The sequence below is a fragment of the Scyliorhinus torazame genome, chromosome 7 (assembly GCF_047496885.1).
Source record: "Scyliorhinus torazame isolate Kashiwa2021f chromosome 7, sScyTor2.1, whole genome shotgun sequence".
Classification (NCBI taxonomy): Eukaryota; Metazoa; Chordata; class Chondrichthyes; order Carcharhiniformes; family Scyliorhinidae; genus Scyliorhinus; species Scyliorhinus torazame.
Genome location: NC_092713.1, coordinates 167995042 through 168008292, shown reverse-complemented (window position 1 = coordinate 168008292; position 13251 = coordinate 167995042). Strand labels below are relative to the sequence as shown.

Here is a 13251-nt window from a genome sequence, read left to right as displayed (position 1 = left end):
TGTAAATTCTATGATTCTATGAAATTCTGTGTCCCCTGGTTCAAGAATTCTCCACCAAGGGAAACTATTTTATCCTGTCCACTCTATCTCTTCCCCTCATAATTTTGTACACCTCAATTAAGTCACCCCTCAGCTTTCTTTGTTACAAGGAAAATAACTCCAACCTATCCAATCTCTCCTCATAGCTACACTTTTGAAGCCCTGGCAACATTCTTGTAAATCTCCTCTGCACTCAGAGCAATTACTTCCTTCCTGTAATGTGGCGACCAGAATTGGACACCATATTCCAGTTGTGGCCTCACCAGTGTTCTATGCAATGCAAAAAACCGCACCGACCTCCTCAGAAGACAAACATGGGACACAACCGACAGAATACCCTTCGTCGTCCAGTACTTTCCCGGAATGGAGAAACGACGACATCTTCTTCACAGCCTTCAACACGTCATCGATGAAGATGAATATCTTGCCAAAGTCATCCCCACACCCCCACTACTTGCCTTCAAACAACCGCGCAACCTCAAACAAACCATTGTTTGCAGCAAACTACTCACCCTTCAGAACAGTGACCACGACACCACACAACCCTGCATGGCAATCTCTGCAAGACGTGCCAGATCATCGACATGGATACCACCATTACACGTGAGAACACCACCCACCAGGTACGCGGTGCATACTCGTGCGACTCGGCCAACGTTGTCTACCTCATACGCTGCAGGAAAGGATGTCCCGAAGCGTGGTACATTGGCGAGACCATGCAGACGCTGCAACAACGAATGAACGGACATCGCGCAACAATCACCAGGCAGGAATGTTCCCTTCCAGTCGGAGAACACTTCAGCAGTCAAGGGCATTCAGCCTCTGATCTCCGGGTAAGCGTTCTCCAAGGCGGCCTTCAGGACGCGCAACAACGCAGAATCGCCGAGCAGAAACTTATAGCCAAGTTCCGCACACATGAGTGCGGCCTCAACCGGGACCTGGGATTCATGTCGCATTACATTCATCCCCCACCATCTGGCCTGCGAAATCCTACCAACTGTCCTGGCTTGTTACAATTCACACCTCTTTAACCTGGGGTTACCCCATCTCTGGATCTGTAAAGATTTAATCATCTGCTAATGGTCGCATTCCAAGCATTGTTTGGCATCTTTGAATTTGTCTATATATGTGTTTCTGGAACATACCTCTTCATTCACCTGAGGAAGGAGCAGTGCTCCGACAGCTAGTGACGTCGAAACAAACCTGTTGGACTTTAACCTGGTGTTGTAAAACTTCTTACTATATAATTCCAACATTATATTCTTACTTTTCTATTCTATACCTCTGCCATTGATGGGGAGGGCATTACGTAAGCTTTCTTTACAACCTTGTCTACTTGTACTGCTGCCTTTAGGAATCTGTGTACTTGTGCGCCAAGATCTCTGATGGAGTAAAACGAAGAAATGTATAAGGAGTCTTGTGTGGAGCTTTATAAGGTGGAATTCAATTTAAGCAAACAAATTAATTGAATAAAGGTCCGATTGTGAAACTGTGTACTTTATGGTTATTGAAGCTAAGAGAAAACTTAAAGATAAATATCTACTTTTGCCTTTTATACATTTGCACTGACTTGTTTAATGTATTGCCTCACAAAAATGTGTACTCTCTTAATAAAAATGTCTGTAAAGGTAAAGGTTATCAGTTACTTGCAACCCTCAAATGTCTGCAGATTATCAAATGTAGCCCAAGGCTGAGAAAGTTTGGCCACCCCTGTGCTATAGGAATAGAGATACGGAAAGAAGTGTGTCCTTAGCTGGCTATGTACAAAACATAGGTGAGGGGCTGGAGTTTTCTATAATAGTGACTGCAGTGTGACCTCGGAGTATTAACACTGACTCCTCTCTTTTTCAGGGACTCTGCATCATTTTCAATGTGGCACTGGCTCTATTGAAGGTAAGGTGGAAAAATGGAATTAAAAGTTTGCTTTAATTATGCCCACATGCCTGTTCCAGTGAAGTTCAACGCAAACTGGAGGAACAACATTTCATCTTCCGGTTCGGCACGCGACAGCCGTCTGGTCTCAACATCGAATTCAACAACTTCAGATGATTAGCTCTAGCTCTACCCCCACCTTGACCCATTTGTTTTCATCCCATTTCATTTTACCTGTCTTTTACCATTTCTTTCTTTCTTGTCTTTCCTAACCCTTTCTCCTCTTTGCTTCCCCCCCCCCCCCCCACATCTACAGTTCTTTTAAAAAAAAATGAAAATCGCTTATTGTCACAAGTAGGCTTCAAATGAAATTACTGTGGAAAGCCCCTATTCGCCACAGTTCGGGGAGGCTGGTACGGGAATTGAACCGTGCTGTTGGTCTGCTTTAAAAGCCAGCCATTTAGCCCAGTGTGCTAAACCAGCCCCTCTGATGTTAGTTTCTCTGCTGTTTGGCCTTTCACACCTTTTGTTCTCTCTGGGACTGCCATTAGCATCTTTCCCCTTGATTTCTGTGGCCATTAGCGCCCGGTTTCCCTGGGTTTCTGTGGCTGTGACTCATCTTTCATATTCACTCCACAGTATAAATATTTCCCACTTTCTCTGTCTGTTAGCTTTGACAAAGGGTCATCTGGACTCGAAACGTTCGCTCTTTTCTCTCCCTACAGATGCTGCCAGACCTGCTGAGATTTTCCAGCATTTTCTCTTTCGTTTTCTTTAATTATGTTGGATTTCTGTATCCTCATCCAAGTCAACTCTATCATCCATTCACTTGAAATATCTCCTGTGAGCTGTGGTCTACAATCAACTTTGTATAAATATGGATTGTCACACCTTCGTACATACAACACAAGTTCCTAAAGGAGCACCTTGTTATTGATATTATGAATGTTATTGGAGTGAAGTCTGATGACTTGCCACAGACTGATGTTCCTGGACCAAACTTGCTAGTTGTGTACTCTTGGATTAGTGTGTCTTTGTTTATCAACATTTTGCTTTCAAATGGAAAATTGTCTTTGACAACCTGCGACCATCAACAAATTTGTCTGTTAATCTGTGCCATTTATGGTTGGAGGTGGAACACTGCAGCAACTCACCAAGACTTCTGACAGCATCTTCCAAACACACAACCTCGACCGCCTAGAGGTTCACGTGCAGCAGGTGTGTGAGAGCACCACCACCTGGTTTCCCTCCAAATCCCATTCTGTCCATGTTTGGAAATAAATTGTCATTCCAGTGTTGTCACGGGGTCAAAATCCAGGAATTTTCCCCTCTGAACAACACAGTGAGAGCATCTTCGCGACATGGGCAATTCAAGAAGGTGATTTACCACCGCCATCACCAAGAGCACCTCGAGATGGGCAATAATTGCTGACCTACCCAGTGACGCCTACATCCTGAGAATGAATGAGGAAGAACCCAATGCTTTAGTCTCCGAGCACAAACATCCCCTGCTGCTCAGTGGCCATGCTGATTCTCTGATACGGGAATGTGGGAACTGAAAGAAAGTGGTGGCGCTGAGGAAGGCTACAATTCATCTCCGGGAATTCACTGAGCAAGCACAGAAATGCGGGGGTTAAAGTGAGAAAATTGGAGTGAATCTGGGGTTCAAAAGCACAATTTATCAACCTCTGCCATGGATAAGCATAGTTTCTAAAAGTCCCCTTAGATCCAAAGTGTCGACTTTATGGTGCAGATAAGGGCTTTGCGTTATCTCCCCTATTCACTCCGATTTTCTCAACATACTACTTAAGTTCTGCCATTTCATCTTGATGCATCACTTTCAGCTTCTATATTTATTAGAAACACACTGCTACCTATTGACACCTTGGTAACAAGACATTTGCATAATTTCCCCAATCCAGGCTATTGCAACACAACTATCATAGCCTTTAGTGCAACAAAGATTGTTGGAGACAGCAACCCATGAGTACCTCTGCCATTCATTTTTAAAAAGCTCTTGGTCCGCTTGATCAGCATCCAATCCACCTTAAGCATTCAGCCCCTCCACCAACGTTTCACAGCAGCAGTGTGTACCATCCGTATCCAAACGATTATGTTGCCTGCCCGGTGTCAAGGTTCGGGACATCTGCTCTGGGTTGGAGAGAAACTTGCAGTGGGAGCAGGATGATCATGTTGCCATGGTCCATGGAACCAACAACATAGGTAGAACTAGGAAGGAGGTCCTGCATAGAGCATGTGAGGAGCTTGCCGCTAAATTAAACAGAACCTTCAAGGGTATAATCTCTGGATTATTACCTGAGCGTGTGCAAATTGCAATACACTATTTAAAATTAGCGAGATGAATACGTGGCTCATAGACCGGCGTGGGAGAAGTGGGTTTTGGTTTGTGGGGCACTGGCATCAGTACTGGGGACAGTGGGGGCTGTAGCGTTGGGAAGGCCTACATCTGAACCATGCTGGGACCAGTGTTCTTGCAAAACGCGTAACTAGGGCAGTAGAGAGGGCTTTAAACTAAATAGAACAGTGGGGAAGGTGGGGTGGATTACGGGATATATAGACTAACAAAGCAATAGGATATGAGAGGTTGAATAAACTTGGTTTGTTCTCACTGGAGCGAAGGAGGTTGAGGGGCGACCTGACAGAAGTCTACAAACTTATGAGGGGCAGAGACAGAGTGGATAGTCAGAGACTTTGTCCCAGGGTAGAGGAGTCAATTACTAGGGGGCATAGGTTTAAAGTGCGAGGGGCAAGGTTTAGAGGAGATGTTCGAGGCAAGTTTTTTACACCGAGGGTAGTGGGTGCCTGGAACTCGCTGCTGGAGGAGGTGGTGGAAGCAGGGACGATAGTGACGTTTAAGGGGCATCTTGACAAATACATGAATGGGGGGATACGGACCCAGGAAGTGTAGAAGATTTTAGTTTAGACGGGCAGCATGGTCGCCGCAGGCTTGGAGGGCCGAGGGGCCTGTTCCTGTGCTGTATGTTTCTTTGTTCTTTGACAAGTTACAGACATTTAAAAAAAGCAACAAATCGGGTCAAAGGGGGGGAAAAATGGTAAAAAGGAAAATTATTGGCTTTTTAAAAAAAATTTAAAGTACCCAATTTTTTTTCAGTTAAGGGGCAATTTAGCATGGCCAATCCACGTAACCTGCACATCTTTAAGTTGTGGGGATGAGACCCACGCAGACACGGGGAGAATGTGCAAACTCCACACGGACAATGACCCGGGGCTGGGATCGAACCCGGGTCCTCGGTGTCGTGAGGCAGCAGTGCTCACCACTGAGCGACCGTGCCTCCCCAAAATAATGTTCTTAAATGTTCATAGCATTCGGTACAAAATAAATGAATTAATGCCATAAATTGAGGTTAATGCACTTCCAATGGCGGCTATGGAGTGAGTGGTCGCACATTTGGTGGCTCCTGCTAGAAGTGGAATTGTTTGGTCCTTTTCACCCGATACAGTGGGTGTTTGCTGGTGCAAAGTGCATGAACAGCAAGAGGTAGGGCCTGTTTATAGCTTATCGAACGAGGAGTGTAACAAGCAAGGGGCAGCAGTCTGGCGGGAGGACCTTCGAAGTGCGATAGAGGGAAAGATGGCGGAGAGTTCTGGGGCATCTTTGGCTGCCCAGTGATCTACCGAGTAATTGGTGGACTTTTTGAACGCTAAGTTCCATCAGCAGAGGTAATTGGCCTTGGAGGACCTGGCTAAGGTATATATTAATAACTTGTATGAGGGCAGTGAATATATTATTGCCAATTTGCGGATGGCACACAAATAGGTGGGAAGGCAAGTGGTGTAGAAGACCGAGTCCACAGCGGGATATGGATAGGGTAGGTGAGTGGGCAAACACTTGGCAGCTGGAATATAATGTAGGAAAATATGAATTTATGCACTTTGGTAGGAAGAATAGAGAAGCAGAATAATATTTAAGTTGGGAAAGACTGCAAAAAACTGCAGCACGGGTATTTTGGGGACCTTGTGCATAAATCACAAACTGCGAGCATGCAAGTTGAACAGGTAATAGGGAAGGCAAATGGAATGTTGGCCTTTATTTCAAAGAGAATGGGGTATAAAAATCAGGAATTCTTGCCAAAACTATACAAAGCACTAGTTCATCACACCTGGAATACTGTGAACAGTTTTTGTCCCCTTATTTAAGGAAAGATACTGGCATTGGAGGCAGTCCAGAGAAGGTTCACGAGGTTGATCCTGGGTATGGAGGGATTTTCTCATGAGGAGAGGTTGAGTAGATTGGGCCTGTACTCATTGGAGATTAGAAGAATGAGAGATGACCTTATTGAGACATATAGGATTCTCAGGGGGCTTGACAGACGAGACGCTGAGAGGTTGTTTCCACCTGTTGAAGAGTCTAGGACCAGAGGGCATAATCTCAGAGTAAGGAGTCACCCATTTAACACAGAGATGAGAAGGAATTTCTTTTCTCAAGAGGGTAGCAAATCTGTGAAATTCTTTACTGCAAAGAGTATGTTTTTTTCAATAAATATTTTCATTAGCTTTTCAAAATTTTTCTTGTACATAAATTACATTACACATTTTTTTAGCATTTAACAATCCTTTCTTCAACCAGAGAACAATGAATTAACCAACTAACTAAAGCCCTCCCATTTTAGCTGCTGACTGAAGTTAATTCCTTAAAGTGAAATATAAACGGATGGCATCTTTTATGAAACCCCTCCCGATTCGCTTTTGAACTAAATTGAACCTTTTCTAGGCTTAGAAATTCAATTAGATTTCCCAGCCATATTGAGGCACAGAGTGGAGAAACTGACCTCCAACTCAATAGAATCCACCTCCTAGCCATCAGCGAGGCAAAGACTAAGACATCTGCCCTTGCCCCTGTCTCGAGCTCCGGCAAGTCTGACATCCTGAATATGGCTCCCAGGGCTCTGGGTTCTAGGTACAACTGTAACATTGCCGATATGATGAAGTTTCAGGAACGACCAAAACATGCTAACCAGATTGGTTGGCCCCATCCCGCATCTGTCACAAATGTCCTCAACACCTTCAAACATGTGACTCATTCTCGACCTAGTCAAATGTATTCTGTGAACAACCTTCAGTTGTATTAGTGCATGAGGTTGATGTATTTATCCTCCATAAAATTTCATACTAAAGCCCTTCTTCCAACGTCTCTCCTAATTCCTCCTCCCATTTAGCCTTAACCATATCCAGTGATTCTGATCCTGCTTCCATAATTTTTCCATCAAAAGCAGAGGTACTTCTCCCTTCTAGCCCCAAAACCATCAACACCTCCTCCATCAAAGAAGAAGGGGGTACCATTGGGAACGTAGGGAAGAGCCCCTTTACGAAAGCCTAAAGAAAAGTGAGTGTTTTTCAACGGCACAGAGAACCCGGGTTGATCCTGGCTCCGGATCACTGTCTGTGTGGAGTTTGCACATTCTCTGTGTCGGTCTCACCCCCCACAACGCCAAAGATGTGCAAGGTAGGTGGATAGGCCACGCTAAATTGTCCCTTAATTGGAAAAATAAGAATGGAGTACCACAAAAAAGATTGATCTCTTCATTTATATGGGCGGGTAGAATTCGTATATTGTTACTTCAGAGGGAGCGACAATCGGGCAGACTAGCCCTGCAGAATCTTAAGCACTGTTACTGGGTGCCGGATGCCGAGAAGGTTCGATGCTGGGGTAGGGAACCACTGACACCACGGAAATACTCAAAGAGTACACTAAAGATATGGAAGCAGTTTCACAAACATTTTAAATTAGGGGTAGGGTCGAAACTAATGCCAGTCTGAGAAAACCATCTATTTAAACTTGCAAGAATGGATGCTTGGTTTGAAGACTGAGAGGAAAAAGGTGTGATCACATTGGAGGATTTGTTTCTTGAAGGTCATTTTGCAACATTTGAAGAATTGAGTGAGAAATGTAAGCTCCCAAGGAGGGAAGCCTTTAGACATACACAGATACGCGCTCTCGTAAAGGGTTGTTAAGCCTGTTAAAGGCTGAAACAAACAGATTTTTAATCAGTAAGGGAATCATGGATTATGGGGATAAGGTGGGGAAGTGGAGTTGAGGATTAACTCATCAGATCAGTCATGATCTCATTGAATGGGGGAGCATTCACCGGAACCACGCTCACCATCCTCCCGCTCATCATCCTCCCGCTAACAAGATAGAGCAGCACTTAAACTGACAACCCCAGTCAGCTCGCAGCCATGACGCTGGGATGACCGGCCCCACTATTCGGGGATGCAGACCTGGGGAGGCTCCTAGAGGCGGTCGAGGCCAGAAGAGATGTCCTATTCCCCTGAGGGTTCCAGAGGGTCAGCCACAGGGCAGCTAGTTCTGCCTGGGAGGGAGTGGGAGCAGCCGTCACCTCGGGCAGCGGGACCAGGAGAACTGGCAGCCAGTTGCAGGTGGGCATTGCCGGGGCGCTGCAGAGCATCTCGCAGTCACTGAGGAGCATCGCAGAGGACGCGACATGATGGTGCAGTCATCGGGGAGCCACAAGGGATGGCAGAGCCAGATGACGCACGGGTAGCCAGGGCTCTAACCAGCTGCCCCTCAGTCTCAAGGTGACCCCAGTGCCTTATTGGGACCAACTGGCAGGAGGGGGCGCTGGGTGCCAACCCGGACCATCCTATGGAGTGACGACGGTGCCCACCAGCTCCCCTGCGTTATACGACACATCTCGCAGTCAGCACCTGGAACAGTGTGGCATGGCTGTGGTTCCAGAGCCCCAGAGGATGCCTGCCAGGGGTATTGAAGGCCACAGGGTATGGTAAGCAGCTGGCTGCCTCCACCTTTGATGTGTGCCTATATGAGGGAGCGGAAGAAGGCCTGCCTGGCCCTCCAGGCTTGCCGGACCCTTGCCGCTGCTGCCTGTCCTGCAGCCTCTGGTTCCTCTCTGGGTTCGTCCTCCAGCCCCTGATGGTCCGATGCCGCCGCCTTATCTTCGTCCTCTTCATCCAAGGTAGCCACGTGTTCATCATCACCCAACCTCCATCTCGAAACCCCGCTGCTGTGTGTGGATATGGAGGACTCAGCAGCCTACAAAGCGGGAGGGCGGAGGAGGGTTGTACTGCCGTGCAATCTGATGCACCACTCAGTGATGGACTGGGTGGCAACATGGGCCTCATAACGGGTCTCCGCATCAGTCACCGGCCTCCGTACTGGTGTCATTAGTCAGGTCCTAAGAGGGGTACCCCTTATCCCCCAAAAGCCAACTGACCATCCTGGTGTTCGTTGAAGTGTCCAGGGATGTCTCACTGCCCCAAGATGTAGCTGTTGTGGACAATCCCGGGGAAGCGTGCATACACGTGCATGATCTTCATCTGGTGGTCACACACAAGCTGGATGTTCAGGGAGTGGAACCACTTCCTGTAGACGTAGGACATTCCCAGATGGCTCGGTGAGCACAAGGCAACATGCGTGCCATCTATTAGTCCCTGGACATGGGGCATTCCTTCGATGGCAGAGAATTCTGCTGCCTGAGCATCTTGTTGTGCCTGGTCCATGTCAAAGTTTATATAGTCGGCTGCCCCAACAAACAGGGTATCCATGATCTAATGGACGCACCTGTGGGCTGTAGCTTGCGAGATAGCACACAAGTCCCCCCTTGAGCCCTGGAATGAGAGGTGTAAAGGTTCAGGGCTGCAGTGACCTTGATGGCCTCCTGGAGCAGGTGTTCTCCTCCACAAGGTCATGACACAGGTGCCGCACCGTCTGCTTGTTAAGATGGAGCCTCCTTCAGCAGGTGCTGTCCGTCATTTGCTCAAAAGACCATCAACGCTGTACACATTAGTCTGTCGAGGGCCTCCAGTTCTGGATCCCTCCCTGGCCTGATGGGCGGCCGGGTCCTCTAGGGTGTGGGGCGGGGTCCTGCACATGGGCCAATGGCTTGAGACTTTGTCGATGATCCTGCTGCCACCGCGTTATGCAGCGCCTGGCCTGCCAGCACCACTAGGGCAAGTTCCATGGGGTCCAGAATATTGTCCATACCGTTCCATATCTGTACAGAATTGGGAGAGCATGGGAGACTGACAAAACAGCGATGTCTTTCACCCCAGGACCCTCCAGTCACCCTATTGCTCCCCTTCCCCGCCCTGCCCATGCACAGCAGGCTGCAGTGGGGCCCCTGCTCACTGGCTCCCACACCTAGCACCCCAGGTGCCCGCACATAACGTCACCTGGACCGGGTGCAGGTCCCCTCACCGTGCCAGAAGGTGGATGAATGCAACGGGATGTCCCTGGGGCTGGGCCTCATCTACTGGGTGTTCGGATGTTGGTTGCTGTGTCCATGGTGCCGCAGTGTTCAGGCACAGTGTCCATGCATCATGGTCTGATTGGGATGCTAGGCAATACCCCCCACATGCTACATGGCCCATCCACCCACAGGGATCCACTTGGGATGTGTGAAGTGCTCACTTAACTATGATTGCCAGTTCCCTATTCGCAATAGCCTTCAACAGCAAGGCCAGTAGACTGCGCAGTCAGTGGGAGTTATGGGTGATCGATGGGGCAGACGGACAGGGGTTCGAGTTGCCCTTGGAATGGGTACACAATCCAGAGTTGGTATGGTAGACCTGCGCGTATTCTCTCCTCTTCTCTCTCTCTTCTCTCTTTCCCCCCCCCCCCCCCCCCCCCCCCCCGCCATGGCGGCCCACCCCAACCACTCCCGGTTACCTGCCACCACTCCCCTCGGAGCGCAGGGGCAGCAAGCCCAAAGCCCCCCCCTCCCCCCGGGCTCTTTGCCTGTGAGCACAGATGGCTACTCACCTCGGGTCCCCGCAGTAGCCCTTCCGCCAGGTTCACGTTTTTAAAATGTAGTACTAATCTGCACCCATGTGACCACTTGCTGGGGAGGCGATTAGATCACGCAAGGCCTCTGGATATGTGGTAGGCTCCTGTTAATTGTATGGAAATTGGACTTAAGTGGTGATTATTGGTTTCTTGCCACTCTGTGGCCACTGAACTGCGCACTTTGACCCTTTGTTCTAGATTCCCTAGCCAGGGGAAACATCATCCCAGCATGTATTCTATTAAATCCCTTAAGAATTCTATGTTTCAGTGAGATCGCCCTTCATTTTTCTCAACTCCAGGGAATATAGGCCCAGTCTACACAGGCTCCCATCATTGGACAATCCACTCATTCCAAAGTGCCTCCCAAGTGCCTTTCCGCCACGTGCTAAATGGTGCCCGGTTAGGATGGTCTCGGCGAGGCCAGTAGATGCTGAGTGCCATTCGACCTGGCGACAGCAGAGCTAAGTGCCCTTTTAAGCTCTTCAGCTGTGTGAGTCTGGGCACCGGCCATTGTGGGTGGGATCCAGATCACAAAGTCTTGCGAGATTTCGTGAGATCTCGTAAGGCGTAACGACTGTCAGGAATCCCAGGAGAGGCCTCTCCTGGGATCTACAGACCGCTCCCATCCAAATCCGGAGGGACGCAGCCAGTAAATCGCTCCCTCGCGTGGTCTCAGCAAGCCCCTGTACAATTACAGTACGAGATCTTTACTTTTTGTCCTGTCGTTTTGTAATAATAGTTAACGCACCATTTGCTTTACCAGTTGCTTGTTGTGCCTTCATGTGAGCTTTTGTGTACAAGGACATCCAGGTCCTTTGAATATTAATAATTCCCAGTCACTCGTCATTTAAAAATGATTGTGCTTTTCTATTCCGTACCACAAAATGGATAGTTTCACATGTATCCACATCACTCCATCTGCCCTTTTCCTTAACATGCCAATATCTCCCTTTCAACCTCTGTACCTTCCTCAACTTCCTTTCTCACTTAACACGATCATCAGCAAACCTGGTACATTACACCCCAACCCCTCCTCTAAATCATTAGTATAGATTGTCAGTAGCTGAGGTCCAAGCCTTACTCCGTGCACTACCCAGCTAGTTATAGCTTGCCATTCTAATAATGACAAGTCTAATCCTATTTTGTTTTTAATCCATTAGCTAATTCTCAGTTCATGCTAACGTGTTACCCTTAATGACCTGAACCCAAATTTTGTAATAGCCTCTTCTGTGGTACCTTTTTGTAAATCCCAATACACTATATTCACCTATTCCCCAATTATCTCCCTTATTAATTACAATCTCAAAGAGCTTATTTGCCAAACCTGATTTCCCTTTAATTAACCTGTGTTGATTCAGCCTAATCACATTGTGTTTCTGTACGTGCTCTGTTACCACATCCTTTATTCTCATATTCCCCCGCTATTGATGTCAGACTAACTGGCCTGTAGCTCCCTATTTACTCTCTCTCTCTCTCCTTTCTTCAAATGAAAGTCACAGAGTCCCCAAGGACCATGGCTGCTCTCCTTTTTTGAGAGAGAGCTGACTGGCCGTCATTTAACATGAGGGTCACCACACCTTGGACCAGGGGCAAGATTGAGAAGGAGGGGCCTTCATGGATAACCTTGGCTGGTACAGAAATGGAACCCGTGCTGTTGGCATCATTTGCATCACGAACCAGCTGTCCAGCCACTGAGCTAACCGTCCCCGATTTATTCAATAGTGGTTAGTGAAGAGGAGAATGTGTTTAGTCACTGTTGGATATTGCAGGGCATGGGTAGTGAGCAGGAGAGTGGTAGGAGACTGAGTAGGATACTAAGAGTGTGGGAAGTGTACAGAATTGTGAGGATATACTAGGTGGGATATTAAAGTGCATGGGAGGGAGCAGGAGGGTGGTTTATACTGAGTCCAATATTAAAAGGAATGGTGAGAGATCAGGAGAATCATGTTCAATTGGATGGGATAATGCAAGGTGATAATGTTATATTTAAGGATATGGCAAGTGAGCAGGGAACTATGATTGGATTATGGGTATGGGATTAGATTAGATGTTAAAGGGAATGAGGAACGATACAGGAGAAGGGGGTAGATTAAGTGGGATATTAAAAAGAATGGGGAGCAAGTAACATGAGTATGATTAGAGGATTACGGTGAACAGATAAATGGGGTTAGATTGGATTATTAAAGAATATTATTGAGATGAGTTATTAAAAGTTAAACAGGAATGTGGCATCAGGCAAAAGGACATTAAAAGGTTAGTGAGTGAGAAGAGTGGTAATGGACTAGATGGGTAAGTGAGAGTGATTAATTAGACAGGGCAATATTCAATAGTATGTGGAGTAAACAGGAGGGAGGGAGTGGATTGGGAGGGATATTATGGGGTATAGAAAGTGAACGAGAGAGTGGGATTAGACTGAAAAAATGGAATGAGCGATCAGGACAGTATTCGGTATTAGACTGAAAGATATTAGAGTTTGGAGAGTGAGCAGGAGAGGAATTGCACAATTGGTATTTTACAAGGTATGGAGAGCGTGT

General features: G+C 47.2%; 1 protein-coding gene across 3 annotated transcripts in view; it reads left to right on the top strand.

The window, feature by feature from the left end:
* The window catches only part of rabgap1l (RAB GTPase activating protein 1-like), a 934074-nt gene that overhangs the window by 761533 nt on the left and 159290 nt on the right, over window positions 1-13251 (top strand). For all 3 annotated transcript variants that reach the window (XM_072511773.1, XM_072511772.1, XM_072511776.1), the window contains one exon: window positions 1891-1932. In XM_072511773.1, coding sequence (XP_072367874.1) covers window positions 1891-1932 — 42 coding nt within the window. The remainder of the gene's footprint in view (window positions 1-1890; window positions 1933-13251) is intronic.